The 20,190-nt window shown below is 40.7% G+C and overlaps 1 protein-coding gene across 14 annotated transcripts in view; it reads right to left on the bottom strand.

The window, feature by feature from the left end:
- Nucleotides 1-20,190, bottom strand: part of MEIS2 (Meis homeobox 2) — a 224,078-nt gene that overhangs the window by 154,064 nt on the left and 49,824 nt on the right. For all 14 annotated transcript variants that reach the window (XM_086321978.1, XM_086321975.1, XM_086321986.1 and 11 more), the window contains one exon: nt 5,096-5,241. In XM_086321978.1, coding sequence (XP_086178104.1) covers nt 5,096-5,241 — 146 coding nt within the window. The remainder of the gene's footprint in view (nt 1-5,095; nt 5,242-20,190) is intronic.

The raw sequence follows: 20,190 nt of genomic DNA, 5'->3' as shown, positions 1-20,190 counted from the left end.
AATAAAAAATTTGAGATGACTGGATTGACTGTGATATGGTCTTGAATTCACTAGAGAAGAGATATCTTTCTCTATTAACATGGAACTGTATTTACTCATAATTTGGGTTCACTGTCTCTGTGAAACAATATACTTTAAATCACATTTTCATTACTCAAAACAGACCTTCACAAAATCCCATGAAACAAACTCTAATAGGCAAGGAGTGAAACCAGCAAACACCTGAGAGACAGGCTTCATTCCACAGCAGAGATATGGCAAGAGGCTAAGCATTTTGCCATGAACAAAGGGCAGAGTTTTTAGAACCTGCAGTTTCCAGGAGGCTGCAGGATATTGTATCACTTTGAAATAAATTTGCTTCTGATTCTGTACACATAGCTTTGAAAGAAGTCCCACATCTGCTAAGGGTGAGCTTTATCCCTATGTTTTCAAATAAGAAAAACTGTAGTCAGAAACGGGTATGAGCAAGTGGTGTCTTTGTGTGTGAGCACTTCCTGTTTTCATTCCATGATCAAATATATTCTTTGCAGCACAACCAGGGGAGCTCTTGAAGGTGGCAAGTGGAGGTGCCTGAGAGCCTCATTGAGTACACTAAGGGCTTCTTGGCGTGGAGGAGTTTTTCATGGTTAAGAATAAACCGTCAGCCCGGGTATTATTTCTTGCTGTTTCTTTCTTTAACTATCTTTGAAGTCAAATAGAAACAGTTGTAATGGCAGGCTTACTTTTATGATATCATAATCTCCATGTGTTAGGGAAAAGAATACACTTCCCTAGGATTTCCCTATGATTTTTTGCCATTGGGTACTTTCCAGGAAAAGCACATACATTCCAACAGATTCTTTCCTCCATCTTCACTAGATTTCTTAGTCTGAGAAGCCAGGCAGAGCCGTCCACCAATAAAAGAGGGGTAAGAGTAACATATGACGCATTTCGCTGGTTGAATTTCTAAAAAGTATTTACTTGGATTTATTTCCTTAAAATTACTGGGAGGATTTAAATATGTGGATTTATTTCCTTAAAATCATTGTGATGTTTAAAGGACATTCTGGAAATTGGTAGTTAGAAACTAGAAACTAAGTATTTAGCTTCAGACTAAGCAAGTTTAAAGTGCTTAACTCAATATGGAAATTCCTCAATTCATCAAAGAGTTTGGTTTATTACGGCCACCTTGGATTTAGTTTAAATATTTTCCTCAATATCATCGATTAGCTCTGAGTTTATTACCTCCTCCCCTGAAGCTGGCGGTGCACAGGAATTTGAGAGAGTGTTTTAACTGTTACAGTTGTAGTGGAACTTGTTCTTCCAAGAAAACTGAAGGTTAATGATTTTTGTCATATTGAGACTAAGACTTAACAATTGCTACAGTTGGCCTTTGTTGAGGTGGGGTTCTTTTTTCTCTGGGCCTTTTGAGGTATTCAGAATAGGTGACAATAGCTTGCAGTTGAGAACATATGTAGAGAGACCCCTGTGGCTTATTGGGAAAAGTTGCTCCATGCTGGTTGGGTGTTTGGAAAAAAAAAAATACAACCAGAGTTCTTTTATGTTCTGCTAGTTAATGAATGCATGAATGTCAAAATGGGCCAATGGCCCATTCAGGGGGCAAAGCCTCAGCAACCCCCTTCTTTAAGAACACATCCTGAGATCCAAAATACATTTGCTTAACAAATTAAAATAATGAGATAATTCAATTAGCTTCTTTTTTAAAAAAGAAAGAAAAAAGGGTACATCGAGGATTATTGTAATACAAGAGTAGGTCATACTGCACAAAGGGGAACAAACCAGTTTGAAATAATGTTAAAGAGACTAATAATGAAGGAATGCACATTGAATCATGCACTTGTAAAGAAATTTACATGAAATAATAATTTAGACTACATCTATTTTCAGTGAGCTAGAGCCAACATTTCACTTTGAAAGTTGAAATTAATTAAATGACAGAAAAATATAGTGGGGCATCTCTATTTCCAAGGACTTCCTCATGCCTGTTAGTGCATAAGAAAAGGGGTCTAAATTAACATGTCGCTAGTTAGGGGGCTCTGTTCTTGGTTTCTGCACTCAGAATTATAGCTGAGTAAATCTTTCAGCTCATTAAAGATTGGAAAGTAAAATTTTAAGGAACCATCCTCATCAAAGTTACTGAACCTCTTCTCTGCAGCTGGGGTGATGCTGGGATAAAGAGGGAAGATGTTGTCAAAGGGAAAGCTGAGGAGAATTTCCTTACATACAAGGGAGGTGCAGGAAAGGCTGGGGAGAAGAGCAGAGAGAGAGATGGACAGACAAAGCCGGTGGAGAAAGTAATAAAGGGGCATGGTGTAAAAGAAGGTTGTGGGAAGGAGAAAAAGAAAGCCCTTAATGGAAAATAAAAAGGAAGTGGGGTACTGAGAGGAGAGGATGACCAGGGAACCTGGGGCAGAGCCATGCTCTGACAGCTCTGAGTGTAACCAACACACGAGTACGGGAAAGCAGACTGCAACATGCAGATCCGTTTGAAAAATGGAGAAATGGCAGGTCCAGAGAACTTAATGGACTTAACTGAGGTTCATCCAGAACTCCAGAAAGCTGAACTCAAAATGTCAGTTTCCCAACTCTCCGGCTCAGGTTCTTTGTCTTCTCTCCCCACTATAAGGACAGGCATTAATTAAAATTTTCAGCTGGACAGAGAATTCTGCACAAAGCCTCGTGCATATTTATCTAGATGAAAGCACCCTCGGGGTAGGGAGAAGGTACCCAGTACATAGTACTGAGTGAACAGTACAGCCACAAGGAGCACCCGGGGATCAATAGGTCTGCACAATTCCTCACCTGCAGTCAGGGTGCACAGTGGGTTTAACCCAGGATGACAGGGAGGTGGGAGGTAAGACACCAACTGGCCAAGCAAGAGGAAGCTCGGGATACTTGGAAGAAGATTCAAGGCACAGACCCGGGTGCTGAAGGAAAGAGTTGGCTTTAAGAGAGAAGTATAGAGTAAGTCTTCTCTATTTGGAAAGGTTGTGGGAGCAGGCAACTTTTAAAAATAAGTAAAGCAAACAGCACTTTGCTTCTTCTATTTCCTCCCTTTGACACTGAGCATTTTGATGGCAGAGGTTGTAAGGCTGATATGCAACTGTTCATGGTGATCATGATTCTAGCAAAGTCATCATAACGTGTAGAAAGGGCACTGAGCTGGGGTCAAGGAAGGCTTGGGTCCTGATCACAGCTGGACCTTGAGCCCATCACTTTCCTTTGTGGGTCTGAGCTTCCTGGTTTGTAAACAAAGCAGCTGCATTTTCTAAGATTCTGCTGTTCTATAATGTTGGGTTTTTTTGACTGAGGGGCTGAAAATACATGGGGATGTTTGCTTGAAAAGTAATTGCTGAACTCTTTACTTTCAACCAAGGAATGCTGAGCACACAGGGAGACAGAGGGAGGAAATCAAACAGGTGAGCTGGTGGGAGAAGGCAGTTGCCTGCCATCTACTCGCCCCACCCTGCCTTTCTTACTTGCTACTCTAACCAAACAAACCTTCAGTTAAAAATGAGAAACCCCTCCTCTCACACTCATTCGACTTCCAAATTAAAAACATTTTACAGGTTAGTAAATCTCCAGCTGAGGTGATGTAGCAAAGAACAGCTGTGAAGTAATTTTGATAATGATGAGAATAATAACCACATGGCAAGGTTCAGGGCTTTGCTGTTGCAGCTTCAGTGCTCTTGAATAGATAAAAGTGATTAAATACTCCTGATTATCCCTGACCAATATGTAATGGATTTACAGCCCTTTCAATTAGTCAGTATTTGCTTAGGACTCATTATTTTGTCTTTGGTTAAGTAATCAGCCCAGAGACGGCATGTTCGGTCTAATTCCTCTGAGCCCAGCCAGTGCAGGGGCCTGACCTTTGAAATGGCCATAGCTGCGAGGCAAGAATAACCACTGCCACGGCAGCCTCGTTGGTACTCCCAGCTAATCCTGACACCACCGGCCAGATCGATACACCTTAGTTTGCTACTAATGTCCTTACATCAAAATGGCCGATTTAGGAATGTGAATCTATCGTGTTGCCTTCCCCGCTGTGCCCCACCCCTCGCCCTTTGGAGCCCTGCTGGAAGAGTCGCTCAGCAGCCACCGCCATAAATAAACGTGGAACCTTGTCCTGGACTCATGACACTGTAACTAATGTCATTCAGCATGGCAACCCACAAGTTGGATAATCAAAGACCTTCAGCTTTCAATGTGCTCCTCTATTTTTAAGCTGCAGCCTAAACAGAATGGCCTGAAAACAATCTTATAGCAAGAAACAGCCTCTGACATCTTTACTATTTTCCCAGAAGTTTCAAACGAAGAGTAAAATGCAAGCACGTAGTTCCTCTGCAAAAATATACTGTAATTTTTTGGTCTTAAGGGTCTCAGTTAATGGTATATATGTATATAATGACACATAAAACTGATTGCAAACAGAAAGATAAACTGTTACTTGGAAAATGCTGCACATTGTTGATCTTTCCCCATAAGTGAACAGGGTCGGCTTATAAGATAATGGACTTGAACCACTAAAAAAGAATCTTTGATCTCTACCTTAGAAACAAAGGCATTGGGCACCTATAACCCTTCTGTGGTTGTCATATAAACACGTGACATGCTGCAAGCTGCTTCAGCGATCAGAGCTGCCCCTGATACCAGGCACTTGGACATACATGTGGCAAGGTGCTTTTTTTTTTTTCTGCCTCCTAAGAAGATGGCTTTCGTTAAGAGTGTAATCGGCAACATTTATGGATTCATGAGCTTCTCACAGCCGTTTCCCTTGGTAGCAGTTGTATTATCTGAAGTTGCTCTCAAACCTTTTTGCATAAACAACACATTTACTTATACAGACGTTTTAGAGCCCTAAATCATTTTGAATAGGGTCCATTCCTGACCTGTGGAAATAAAAACTCCTCCTTTCTACAGGGTGCTCTTTGGGTGGTGAGAATCAGTAAAAACCTCAACTGCCCTGTTAGCCATCAGATTTCAAGAAAGGGAAAATAGGCACCTTATTTTAAAAAAATCTGTATGAGCCCATCTAATGTGCTAGGAGAAGGCAAAACAACAAAACTTATTTTTCTCTTTCATCTTGACTTACTGTGAGATGCTGGAAGAGCCATGCTCTCATGATATTTGTTGCTACTTTGGGGAAAATGCCTCTTTTCTTCTGACGTTTTTTGTCCTTGTCTGGATCATCATCGTCACCTGTGCCAGGTGAAGCTACACTGTTGTCTAAACCATCCCCTAGTAGAAAGAAATGAAAATACATTAGAGAAAACACAGAAAGGGTGCCAACAACAACGAGCAGCTAATGATCAGCTCAGCTAAGCTTTTTGAAAGAAATCCATTAAGCGGGTATATTCTCTTTCATTAAAGTATAATTGGAGACACAAATATGTAAAAGACAAAATTAAACCAGGCCTCTTCAAATGTTAATTTTGTGTGTCTCACACTCTCCCATATCATTAATTCAATTATAATTGTGCTCTTGACACAGTGCAGTAGCTCTTCGTCAATTATGGAATCCAATGTGGGAAAACCGCCATCAGAAAACCCATTCAGTGAAAATGCATCCCCATGCCCAGAGTGAACACATACTGTAGGGTAATCAAGTTAAATGTTCTGTAGTCTATATATTCTAGGCTGCCTGCATAGGTGACAGTAACTGTGTCACTGTTCATTGCACATAACACACTGCCTGCTCAGCCCCTCCTAGAACTGTCACCTCCCAAGCACGCACATTCACATACTCCTCAGATGACCCTGGACTCAGCATCCGCGTGACATGAAAACTTTTAGCTCTCTGCACCACTGATCATTATCATTAAAAAACAAAAAAGATGCACATCAAGGTAGGGTGCTCACTTAATCAGAAGTTTCTATCAACATCTTTCTCTTCTGTGCTTTTCTCTGGCATTAATTGTGCATTAGCAAAAATCATTTACTTTTAACAGTCATAGTTATTTTTTCTTGCCCTCCGGCAAAAATGCCTTGAAAGCCTGCCTGGAGGGCATCTAAATTATGTATCTGAAAAACTCTTCTGGCAAGGCATTGCAGGACCCCTACTTTCTTAAAATTCATACGAGCACGTCTTCCTGTTTTTGGGAAGGCATCAATCAAGAGGAGCAATATATGCCATATCCCTACATTAATATTTGAACTAATAACTTTAAAAAAAGGAAAGAAACAAGATCCGACTTGTGGCATAATCAAATGCAAAATAAATGAAGAATACGGGGACAGCACTGGGGCTTTATAGATGGCTGTGTTTTCCTTGCACATCATTAGCCTGGAGCCACACGAAAGAGGAAAACAGAGAAGTGGAGAGTTTATGCTCCCTGCTGGTGTTTAAGAAGCTGGGGTCCTGGAAGAACATCTGGGAATTGCGCTGAGATGGGGGTTTTTGTAATTTAAGAATAGACATTCATTAGCAGTAAATGCCATAAATCCCATGCTAAGTAAAAACCTTGTCCAAGAAAGCCTAAAACAATAAACTCTGTGCTCAATGTAGCCTGAGCTAGACGCTCCGCAGCTTCCCTGGGAATGCTATAGATTCATCAGCTCCTTCCCAGGCCAGCTCCCTCCTCCTGGACTGGGCCACACTGGGGACATCCTGCCATGGGCCCCTTGCCTCCTAACCTGTCTCAACTGTCTGCTCTGTGGGCTTCCCTATACCTGTTCTTTTCCCTTCTCGCCGCAAAAACCCTCAACCTTCTTTGACCAGAGAAGCAGAAAAGCCACAGCAAAGAGCTGGCAGATTAATTTTATTGACATTTCCATTTTCACTGCAATGTGATACCCTCCATCACATGGAAGAGATGACCCTCACTATTTACAGACTGACAGGCCACTTCATTACAACCACCCTGCCCCAAGGCAAAGCAGATCCCTTCCATCTGCCCAAACACTAGAGCATGACCCCGAAGTTGCTGTTCTCTTTTTCTTTGCCGTCTGTTATGATAAAAAAAAAAAAAAAAGAGTGAATAGAAAGGACCCCAAATAGTCAAAGAACTAATCAGGAGTACAGGGAAACAAAAGGCATTTGACTTACGAATCCTGGCTGGATGGAATCTAGTCTTCATCTGTCTACCCTCCCTGCACACTCATGTACACCAAGGGGTCACTTGCACAAGGACACACACACACTCCACACACACACACACACACACACACACAAGCTCGAGCAGAGACACGCGTACACACTTTCCACCATGCCAAGGAACTGCTGCAAGGCAAATTCTCACCCACACTAATGGCTTCTGACTGCTCCTTGGCAACCCTAGCATTTTAACCTGGGTGGATGTGCTCTCCAAAATACAGACACTGGAGCGATCTCATCAGCTGTTCATGTGACACAGATGGAGAGTGGCTATTAGGAGCCAGGCAGTGGGCCTTGGGGATCTGAGGTACTGTTCTGTAGCCTGAGGCGAATTTGAAAAGCAGTACCCGGAGATGAGGAAAAAAAAAAATCCACACTGCAAGTTTGAAGTCAGTCAGTCTGTCTGTCGACCTACCACGGATAAAGATATCTTTGTCTCTGGATGGAAAAATCTATGCGGGCTATCTGGATGTACATTTCGGATAATGTATGTATGGAATGGCTCTTCCTTCAATGTCTTCCAAATATAAAAACACACACTGTAAACAATGCCTGTGTGTATATATTTCTTCCTAAGCACATATGGTTTCTGTGTATATGTTTAAGCTGAAATTGTCAGGATTTTGTTAAAATCTCATTTTAGCTTTTTTTGATAGATTTTTTGGATATACTTATTTTAAAAGGTTAATGGCTTTAATTAAAGTAAGTTCAACAAAAAAAAAGACACTTGCCTTTTTTAACCCAATCAATGACCTTAAAAAATGAGAGACAGTATTTCCATGGAGTATTTTCTCTTGCTAAAAAGCAGAGAGGGTTTCTAACACCTTCAAATGATATGATTCACTACATTTAGCTCAAGAAAAAAACATAGCTGGATTGAGCATCCTTTGATGACTGACTTAAACTGGAGAAGACAGGAGCATTACATGCATTTTAATATAAAGCAGTCCATTTTATACAAATGTTGTTAAATATTTGAATTTGAATCCACTGTAACAAATAATTATAGAGAAAAATGAGTCTATTTTTATAATAACCAGATACTAGACATTAGACTTTTTAAAATTACTATTATTGTTTATACCTCTATAAAGATGGGAATTTCCTTTTCCAAACACACAATAAATTTGTTTTTCCAATGGACTGTGAACCAACTCCAGCACAGAGGACTAACAACAGCTATTTTTCTTTTAAAAGGCAACCATGTGATCTGCACCCTAAAACAAAATCGTGCAAATGATACTAAAGAAACCCTTAACATGCATACCGTATCCTTGTTTTAGGGCTGTATGTGTATTGGGATAGTTGGCAATCCTTGACATTGATGCCAAATGAATTTCTGTGCCGAAAAGGGTGGGTATACGGGCACAGATGCACGTGTCAAAGGAGGTAGAGAAGGTAACGGCATATGTCTCGGCATCTGAAGTTAGGGTTCAAAAGTGTGGAGTCCTTGGCAGGGGTAGGACTGTGTCTTGTTTATCATTTTATCCTGAGAGCACACCTCCAGGTCTGAGCCAGAGCAGACACCCCAGTGATTGTCTGCCGTGTGAGTGAAGGGCTGAACTTCTTAATGAGTTTATTCATGGATCCTCCTTTGTCTTTGATAATCGCAAACTGGATGACTACAGTCTTCATGGTACTGAAGGGGCTGAGTGGACTGCCTGAGTGCACATGTTTGCATGCGTGCTCAGTCGCTCAGTTCTGTCTGACTCTTTGTGACCCTATGGACTGTAGCCCACCACGTTCCTCTGTCCATGGGATTCTCCAGAGTGGAGAATACTGGAGTGGGTTCTATCTCCAGGGGATCTTCCCAGCCCAGGGATTGAACCTGTGTCTTCTGCACTGGCAGGCAGATTTTTCACCACTGAGCCACCTGGGAAGCCTGCCCAAATGATGCAGTCACTTCCAAACATGCCAGGAACAACGCTTCTTTGAAGAACTCAATCCCCATTAGAGCCTTTTCGAAGGGCTGACCCAAGGCCATTCCACCAGCGCTGCCACCTCTGATGGGAAAAAACTAAAGACTACTGGGTGTGCTTTCTTTAAAAGGTTGCTAATCCCTTGACTAAAGGCATAATCTAAGTTTGGGGCAAAGATACTCAAAATAGCTGCATGCTTCTGAATGTACTGCATGTGACCATGGAAAGAAATACTCAAGCCTGTGGATAGATACCTTTGAAGTGGACTAAATTATCAAGGGAGATTGTTAAAAACATGGGTCCTCAGGCCTTATCCCAGACTTACTAAATCAAAATATCCTGAGGCAGAGACAAGGAATTTGTATTCTTAACAAGTTCCTTGGGTTTGGTTATGCAATCAGCCTAGCACAGATTCTTCAACTGGCTTTTAGAAGCCTCCAAACTAGATGGCAGCCCACTCCAGTACTCTTGCCTGGAAAATCCCATGGGCGGAGGAGCCTGGTGGGCTGCAGTCCATGGGGTCACAAAGAGTCAGACACGGCTGAACGACTTCCCTTTCACTTTTCACTTTCAGGCATTGGAGAAGGAAATGGCAACTCACTCCAGTGTTCTTGCCGGGAGAATTCCAGGGATGGGGTCACACAGAGTCGGACACGACTGAAGCGACTTAGCAGCAGTAGCAGCAGCAGAACTAGATTACCTTCTACTTTGAGTTAAGATGAAACCTCAGGAGCAGGTACATGGTTAAAATTCTATGCTACTGCCATAAACAGGGTTAGTGGTCACAGCAAACAACTACAACCTGTAGGTTCTTGACCACCCAGCTTCTCTGTCCATGGGATTTTCTCAGCAAGAATACTGGAATGGATTGCCATTTCCTCTGACAGGGGAATCTCCAGGAGATTCTTGAGTCTCCTGCACTGCAGGTGGAGTATTTTACCACTGAGCCACTGGGGAGGCCCCAACTACAACCTGACCTGGGCCTTATTCACTGTGGGAAAGCCCTGGTGCTCTACATCACAGGTACTGGTCAACACAAGGAGGTCCCACCCTATCTTCTGGTGGTAAAGGTTAAACAGAAAGACGCTGTAGAACACCGGCTCTCAAAATACAGACCAGCACCCTTTAGCACTGGCAAAGAAATTGCAAGAAATGTAAATTCTTGGACCCATCTCAGACCCACTGTATCCAAATCTCCAGGGATGGGGCCTGAAAATCTGAGGGTTACTAAGTACCCTGGGTGATTCTGATGGTGCTCAAGCTTGAGAAGCACCACTGGGGGGCACAGAGAAGAACTCTGTAGCCTGCTACCCCTGGTGGTAGTTGTCTGAAGGTCTGAATCTAAACTCCAGGTCCTCCTCCTGTTTTCAGACTCTGAGGTATTTTGAGAGCATCTGTGGGGCTGGATTTACATCCGTAAATGGAGGGGGTCACACATCCTTTCCAAAGCTGAGCACACTATGCTCAGGGCAGGGCATACCTGGGAAAGCAGCCCCGGTCTACACTTATTTAAAAGAGTAACACTAAGGGAGTCTAGTTACAAGGAAGTCAAGCCTGGGGTACCATGGGTATCCAGGTGTGAGCAAAATCCATATCTGTAGCTGTGTAGCCAATGAAACAGGAAAGGCATGGGGACATGGTGAGAAGATCCTCAGATGATTCTAAAGCAGAAATTCCCAATTTACACAATTCTTGGCCATATCAACTACCCAGGCAAAAGGACACCACTTCCTTTTATTGGCATACTGTCATACTCCATTTCGCTAAAAATGTGTCTATATTCTAGACAACAACTGCTTGGCTTGAAATAAGGAAACGATACAAACCATGATGCTGTGGCATCCTGAGTCCAGGATGTGGCCTTCTTGCCCTGTCAGAAATATAGTGCAACAACCAAGAGAACTGGAGAAGGAAATGGCAACCCACTTCAGTATTCTTGCTTGGGAAATCCCATGGACAGGGGAGCCTGGTTGGCTATGGCGCAGAGGGTCACAAAGAGTCGGACACGACTTAGCGACTAAACCATTACCACCAACAACAACCAAGAGGGTCCTAGTCCATCTTTTTCTTCCTAGTCCATCTCTCCATCTCCCTTGAAAAACTGCCAGACATTTACCAGTGAAGAAACTGAGGCCAAGAGGTTAAATTCTCCCCTGTGATTCCATGGCTACATATGATCGGTGACTAACCAGAGTCCAGGTAACTCCAAGTCCAGTGGTACGAACACCGGTATTCTCACATATTGTAAGCTACCTTTCACTTTTCGAAGCATTACCTCATTTGAACTCTGTTATCAAACCAGGCTTTATCCTACAGGTAAAGGTCTAAAGTGCAGAGGAGAGATTAGATCTAAGGCCCAGGGGTAGGAATTGAGCTAGAATTGGTCCAGGCTGGTCCAGGTTCAAACAGCAACGTGCAAACTTTTCTCCCTGCAAGTAAACCAGTGCCTATAAGGGTTTTATATATATTCAGTACAGCAAGGGTCCTTTGAGACCCAGGATTTTTATAACAGGTTTATTGTGGTCCATGTGGAGCCCCTTATATGGACAGTACCAGACTGATCTTCAGAGCCCAGAGATGCTACAAATATTTGAGCATCTACTGTCCATACAGCCAGGATCTCATGGGCTGTGATGTCAAAACTGTGCAGCACCAAGAACTGCCTCACAGAGCTGTAACTAAAGTGATATATTCACTTGCCTCAAAGTCACTCTCTTAAAGAAAAAATAAGGCTTCTATAACACCTAGCAGCCTGTCAACTAACAATCAGAAACTGACCTTTCAATATCATATATTCAGAGAAATAGTAGTACAAATAAAAACAGATTTTGGTCAATAACATTTGTACTTTTAAGTTTGTGGCATACTATTTAATCCTTACTTCTCCCAGTTTTGGACCAATTTTAATAGTCAAATATATTCATATAAAATACATGCTGTAAAAAAGAATGATATCTCACCTGATAGAACATAGCTTTTTTTTTCCTCCTCTTTTTTGATAAATAGAAATTCACTAGAGTTATTATCATTTTTATTTTGGGTAATGTACATTCACTAATTTCAGACACACACACACACACACACACACACACACACATATACAAACATGTATCTTCCAAACTACTTCCAGAAACTGGGTACAGTCATGAATTTATAGATATTTATATATCTGATTATAAACATTAAGTATATAAATTATATCATTAACCTTTTTCAAAGAATTCACTAATTTATACATAAGTATGCAAATATATTTGTAGATTAATTGCATATTTTTGCCTACAGTACATGTACTGTACATACACATATACAAGTTTATAGAATTTTAAATGCTAGTATTTAATGTTCAATAGGGTAGTCCCTTTTCTACACCATTTCTCTTCCTCTAGAATACAGGCTCCTCCTCTTCCTTACCAATACCGTCATCACGTTCATTACCCTCATTATCACAAGTAACTTTCACTGGACACTTGCAATATTACAATCCTCAATCTTCACAACAAATGGATGAAATAGCTACTTTTATCAATGCCACTTTACAGATAAGAAAACTGAGACTCCGAAGAATTAAGTAACTTGTCAGAGGTCACATAGTCAGGAAGTGGCAGAGTGGTGCTTGCCCTGTAAAGCCTGTGCTCACATCCTCTATCCTCTCCCTTAACTGCCAGAAAACAAGAAGAGGTTTACGGTGAGGCTAGATTCTGGATTAATCCTCATTTCTCAGGAAATAAATCCCCAGAGTGAGGCCTCATATATTCACATTTATGAGCAAAAGAGATTGCAGTTGACAGCGCATTTAAAAGTAATCTAAAAGAAAAAAAAAAGTAACTATGAACCAAGAAACAAACAAATGCATATTTTTACAGTTACCTCCATTATCTACAGGACTATTAGTGGTCCCTGTGGACCTAAAGTTCAAATTAAATATGATTTTGAAATAGGAGTATCTGTTTAATTTTTAAGACATTTCTGAGCCAAGGGATCTTCCAAGATTCCATGTCTGTAGGCCTGTGTCCTTGGCCAAAAATGCTCTTTGTCTTCATTTTTTTTTTTAAACTTTTCTATTCTACTTTGCCCAGGCAAACTCCTCTTTAAACTTCAAAATCCAGTGAAAAAGGAACCTCTTTTGTAAGGATTTCCCTAGTTCCTATTAACAAAACTGGTATACTAGGCTTTGGAGTTCTTCATCAGTTTGTTCTTGCTTCTGCTATATTTACGCTTCTGTTTTGCAATTTATTTATCTACTAACTTGTCTGTCCTGCTTGACCATGAGATTCTTCAAGGCAGGGGCCATGTCTTACTCACTTCTGATTCGCAAGCCCTGACATAGTGTAAACAGTCAGATGTTTAGTGGGATGGACAAATTGGCAGCAGGAGCCTTAATATTTGGCCCCTGTGCGAACGTAACTTGCTTTGAGGAAAGTGTCGTGAAGGAGTCCCTGGCCCTGGTAACCTGTTCTAGCAGCCACCTAGCCTCAGGCTCCCTCCCCCACTCTCCTTGCTCTTGGTGCACTCGGTGTGTCATGCCCAGGGTTTTCCTGCTCAGGAGTGCATGACCTCCTCAGAGATGATCCTTACATGTCTGATACACTGGCAAATACTGTTTTCAAAAACAGGGTTGCTTCATCTCTCAAACCTGCCCTAATCCAATGGGGAAGAGAATGCCCAAGGGTAGGGTGGCTGCCCCTTGCCCAGGCTGCTCAGATGACTGGGAACATAACAGTTAAAAAGGAAGTATCTTTTTTCAGGGCAACAATGAAGAAACAGACAGAGAAGAGACCTATGGACATGGGGGGAGGAGAGGTGGAGGGTGAGATGTATGGATAGAGTAACATGGAAACTTACAATACCATATGTATAATAGATTGCCAATGGGAACTTGCTGTATGACTCAGGGAACTCAAACAGGGGCTCTGTGACAATCTAGAAGGGTGGGATGGGGAGAGGGAGGTTTGGGAAAGAGGGGACATGGGTGTACCTATGGCTGATTCTTGTTGATGTACGACAGAAAATCATAAATCTGTAAAGCAATTATCCTTCAATTAAAAAAATAAAATAGGGGGAAAAAAGGAAGTATCCTGTAGCCAGGGAACTGCAACACATAGCTCTTTGGGAACCTGGTTTCTGTCATCATTTTTTAATGATTTTTCCTTCTTAATATAGTACTCTGAAAACAGGATTAAAATGTACTAAGAATCAAAAGATATTTTTCTTTCAGGGACTACCTTCCAGGAGTTTAATTTAGGACATCCCACTGAGAAATCTGAATCAGGGTTTCCAATACGATGCAAAAAAAAGAAGCAGCAGCAGGAGGAGAAGCAGCAGCAGGAGCAGCCACAGTTGCCTTTGCCCAGTTCTGTGTTAGACTCTAGCCTTACAAAACTTGCTTCCCAAGAACCGTCCTCAAAGTAAATCTTTTTTTCCGTGCAATTCACCTTTATTCACATCAGAAGAGGTTGGGGGGAGGGGGAAGTTACAGACCCAGAAAGGTGGGGAGGGTGAGGGGCGAGAGGTGGGGTGAGGGGCCAGCAGTGAGACCTGCTAATTACTGATCTCTTTTACTCTCCTGCTGTGCTTAACTGTCTGGACACGTTAAAGTGAAATTTTTCTGTGATTTTTCAAGTGACTAGTTCATGGCCCACTAGCATGGAGGGAAGCAGGAGAGGTGAAATGCTTTCGTTTACATGCAACATTTACTAACTGTGTGGGTTTTCCAACATTAAAGAGAGGACAGTGACCCAGGCCACCTTTTTCACACTCAAAAGAGCACTGAAAAAACAACTCTTCATCGGCTTACCTCAGGCTTCCCTGGTCCTGAACACCCTCCCCCCGGGGTATGAGCAGAAAGGGAAAAAAAGAGGGGATTTTATGCTCCTTTCTCTTCAACTTTTCAGGCGGTATAAGCAGCATTTAGCAAATTCAGCCCCAAATGGCTCCAAATGCTCAGAGCTGTAGGGGCTCATTCTTTGTTCTCCTCCCTCTATTTACACAGGATTTACGCAGGCTCTCCACTGAAGAGACCGAAAGCACTTCCATTCTCACCGGCTCGGCTGGGCTGGCCCGTGGGCCCCGCCGCTGGCCCAGGCCTGCACTGGGGAATTTCTGCCACCTGAAGAAGGTAACACGCTGTGCCCTGACTCTGATTCCCAGACAACCTGGCCTGTGCAGGCCACTGCAAAGCTCAGGCTGGAGAAGATGAGCTAACCTTCCAGGAGAGACAGGAAAATCCAGCCAAGGCTGTGCAAGTAAATATGTGTCCAGAGACAAATAACATGCACTTTAAAATATGCAGCTATATGATAGAATGGAAAGTGGTGGGTGAAAAAAAAAAATTCAGACTGCAGCTTGGATGAAAACCACTTCACCCACTGGTTGGAAAAATAAAGTGTAAAAACAGACAGATGGACACATATGTAAATGTGGCAGTGTTTTAGGCTTTAGCTGGCAACGTGAGCGTCGTAGTATAGTTTTGCACGCCTGTATTTTCCATATCATGTTGAATCCTGTTAACTGTTGAACAGAAACATCCTCATACTGGTCCTTGACCAAATCAGTCCCCTCAATTTACCCGTCAGGAGCCATAAAATGGCTTTGTTTATTGACTGGAACCCTCTAATCCTTTATAGCAGAAGTGAACGAAAGCTTCCAAACTCAGCCTGTGCTTTCCTGAAGCTGGTTACTCTCATCTGCAATGTATATGTATTTTTAATTTATGCTTCACTTAACTTGATTACTCTCATTGAAATACATATATATTTCATAATTTATATAGAGATAAACTTTTATTTGACATTTTTTAATCGAAGAATAGTCAATTTACAAGGTTGTGTTAATTTCTGCTGTACAGCAAAATGATTCAGTTATACATGAATATACATTCTTTTTCATATTCCTTTCTGCTATGGTTTATCACAGGACATGAAATATAGTTTCCTGTGCTCTGCGGTAGGACCTTGTTCTTTATCCGTCCTGTGTATAGAGAGAAAACTTTTAAAAATTTTTCAATAAAGGATATCTACTCCCCTAGCCTCCCATAGAATTCTCTACAGGATATTGACTGAATCCAATAGAAAAGTAAATTCCTTTTCCCGTATATTTCAGCAGATCACCTAATCTCTGTAGCAGAGGATAATAGAACGTACTTGTTCCTCAGTTACCTGATAAGCACATATAAAGCACAGGGTAGGTTCTGAAGTTATTCACAGTACATCATAATAAAGCTCTTCTGGGCACTCTAATGATTCATTTTTAGTGATCTCTCAAATGCCCTTTTCCACAGTTAAACACTCAGATTTTATTAAGGTGGAACGAAGGGACAAATGTCCACTCAAGTCCCAGCTCTCAAATTTGACTCTCCTTGCACTACACTACCTTCAGCTAAAGCTTTTTTAATGTTCTATTTGCCTCCCCAGGGTGGCATTTCAGCTAACAGAGTTCACAATCTTTCAGCCTTAAACACAGAAGGCTGCTATCTTCAAGTCATCCTAGGAATGTGCCAGATACCATCATCTCCCTCCTGAGATACAAAGAACCAGAAAGAGAGAGAGACCAAGAGAAGACCAAGCTGATCAAGTTACCAACAGCCCAGAATGCCCCTCTCAGAAGGTTAATCTTTGAACCAGTAAATGTTATAATTAGGAGCCTTGAAGTTGGGCTGAGGCTGGTCATTGAAAGAAAGACTCTAAAAGAGAAAGTATGAATGGAACACATCTCTTTCACCTAATGGTTTGACACAAGGGTCTTGATTTTATGGGAAATTATACAAAAATGAGTTGTTATGATGCATGAGTCTCTTTTCCACATCTCCTACAAAAGAAAAAAGGTGGTTGGGGAGAGTTGTCTTCCCCATTTCACTTAGCCGTGTTTCAGTACAAATTGTGAAAATTATGCAAATAACAATTTTGGCACCTTTGCTAGAGGAAAACATTATTAAATTATGCTCTAAGTATTCTGTCTGCTTTAGTAATTACTCTCATGTAACTGTAAATATAAATAGCTGTTATTCTGTTTAAATTTTTAATCATGCAAAATATTGTCACACAAAATGTCCTTCTGTTGCAGTCTAACTGGGATTTTCTTTTTTAAAATATCCATATTTAACTGAAGTGGACTATTTTTAGCATTGTAAAGTGTTTTAGTAAAGATAGCTGGCTAACATCTCCAAATCAACAGGTCTTTCAAGAAAAGATGTGGTCTTTATACTTGCAAAAAGAGTTTTTTACAAAAGACCATTTATAAAATTATTTTTAACATTTTATACTAAACCAGAATATAGTCTTCTTCCAAGAATGTATTAACTATATGAAATCTATATGTTCAGTATGTAACAATAATAATGTTCTCATTTTGTCATTAACTATAGGATTTTATCTTACTATCTCTCTTAGCATGTTTTAATATTAAATGAAACTAAGTATAAACTAATAATAAATTTTTTTAGGAAGAATAACAAAAAGCCAAAGTTCTATCTGCAGCAGATATTTTTTTCGCTCAATCTTTAGGCTCCCTACTTTGTTATCATATTTGCTATCTAAAACAAAAATAGATAATAAATTTTTATAATATCAGTTGATTAATTTGAATTCTTAATATGGCATTTCTGTGTGGATTTATATCAACAGATACCATTTCAAATAATAGAACAACAAAAAAACTCTTTGAATATTTCTTCTACCCTCTAATTATTGTAAAATACAAACAATACAATATTTAATAAAAGTGCAGCTTCACAAAACTAATGTTAAATAATGCAAAAAGAAATCCTTTCTCTTTAAAGAAAAGCTAGCCATCTCTGTACTAATAATAATGCTTTCTAAGACAACAGATTGGAATATCTATCAACACTCCCTTTGGAAACTTTTCTTTTTTCACATAGAAAAAAGAACAATAGTGTCTTGAAGTTGACAATTGGTTTTAGGTGACTATTTTTAAACCATTAACACATCATAATTGGAACATACATGTTATTTATTAGAAAATATTTTGTACATTTTTCAAAGAAGATTTTCACACAACGGAGCTTCCTAATAAAACTTTGGATTTTTGTTAAACAACTTTATAAACTAAATTGCTAACATTTACAAAGCAACTACTGCATTTAAGGATTCAACTTATTATGATTATTTTAAATAAATCTACTATAATTTGAGATCAAGCAGATGTATTTTTATAACATAATGTAAATAGATATCCATAACATACATGTGATAGTCCTAAGGGAAAAAATAAGGTGATTGCTTAATAAAAATAATCTAAACATAAATTGATTATTCTTCGTATAGACTATGCACTAAAAAACTACAGACACAAAGCCCTTAAATGGAGAATGACTGCTAACAAGTATATATCTTTTGGAATGATGAAAATATTCTAAGATTGATCATGGTGATGGATGCACAACTCTGTGAACATACCAGAAATTTAAAAGTTGTACACTTTAAATGGGTCAACCATACAGTATGTGAATTACATCTCAATAAAGCGATTATATTTTTTTAATGAATACATTTTGGTTTCCTTATTCAAAGAAAGCATACTGGGCAAAGTAGAAAAGTCTAGTAGCTAAGTTTAAAGTACTCACAGTCTTTTCTGAATTGCTTCCAAACAATGTGATTTCAAGCCACTTAATGTCATCTCTGCTGCTGCTAAGTCGCTTCAGTCGTGTCCGACTCTATGCGACCCCATAACGGCAGCCCACAAGGCTCCCCTCTCCCTGGGATTCTCCAGGCAAGAACACTGGAGTGGGTTGCCATTTCCTTCTCCAATGCATGAAAGTGAAAAGTGAAAGTGAAGTCGCTCAGTTGTGTCCGACGCTTAGCGACCCCATGGGCTGCGGCCCACCAGGCTCCTCCATCCGTGGGATTCTCCAGGCAAGAGTGCTGGAGTGGGGTGCCATTGCCTTCTCCGAATGTCATCTCAGCACCTTGCATATGGACAGACATATGTACTCAAAAACATTAGGGATGGATGTTATATGGTTTAAGCTACAAAGATATGATCGAAAGTAGATTGACCTTAATACTGAATTTAAGTATTTACCACTTTCAATCCCATTGATTACAGCAGAATCCTAGTCCAAATTATTTACCTCTTTCAAGGACTACTTTAGCCACCTGAATAACCCCAGTGACTTCCACAAACACACATACACACAACAACATTTCTTATACATAAACTTCTTTAAGTCAGGCACCATATCTTTTATTTTTTTCATGATGTTCTTAGAACTTTGGATGATGTCAGGAGAAGGAGGTGACAGAGGATGAGATGGTTGGATGGCATCATTGACTCATGAGTCTGAGCAAACTCTAGGAGACAGTGAAGGACAGAGAAGCCGGGCGTGCTGCAGTCCATGGGGTAGCAGAGTCAGACATGACCGAGCGACTGAACTACAACAACGGGTAAATATACACCTAACCTTTAACTGAATGAATGGATGGGTAACTCTCATATTTCTTGGAATGTGTTTTATTCTTTGTGCATTTATATGTAAAATTTGTAAACAGAAGCTAAGAATGTTGGTCTCTAAGAGTTGAAAAGGGGTCAGAGAGTTGATGTTTTATCAGTTTTGAAGGCATTTTCCTGTAAGACATACTGCCTGGAAGAAGCAACTTTACTGAAAGAGATAATGAGTAATAGAGGTGCCTATATTTGGAAGAGCATCCTATAGCCTTGGTTCACCCTTTTTCTAAATCTCCGACTTTATTCTCCTTTAGGGGGCAACTGTACTACTCTGTCTGCACTTTGGAGGCTCACTTCTGACATACCCCTTGACCCTCTATTCTCATTCCTCAGCCCCATCCATAGGTAATCACAGAGGAGAATACCCTTGGGGGAAAATGATGCAATGGAAGAAGCATGAGCTGGGTGATAAAAAAGGTCTTGTATTGAATTTCCAGATCTATTCTTTATTGGTTGAATATGACCTCGGTCAAAGGATTAATCCTCTAGGGCTTCTCTGGTGGCTCAATGGTAAAGAAACTGCCTGGCAATGCAGGAGATACAGGTTTGATCTATGGTCTGGAAAGATCTCACATGCCACAGGACAGCTAAGCTCATGCAGCCACAACTACTGAGCTTGTGCTCTGGAGCCCAGGAGCTGCAACTACTGAAGCCCACATGACCTACTGAACCTCCACATGCTGTGGAGAAAGTCCAACATGATATTTATAAGCC

This window comes from Bos grunniens, chromosome 10, assembly GCF_055505025.1.
Source record: "Bos grunniens cultivar Pamir isolate PY7600 chromosome 10, Bosgru_T2T1.0, whole genome shotgun sequence".
Lineage (NCBI taxonomy): Eukaryota > Metazoa > Chordata > Mammalia > Artiodactyla > Bovidae > Bos > Bos grunniens.
Note: the sequence above shows the minus strand (reverse complement) of the source record. Positions and strands in the feature narration are given on the sequence as shown.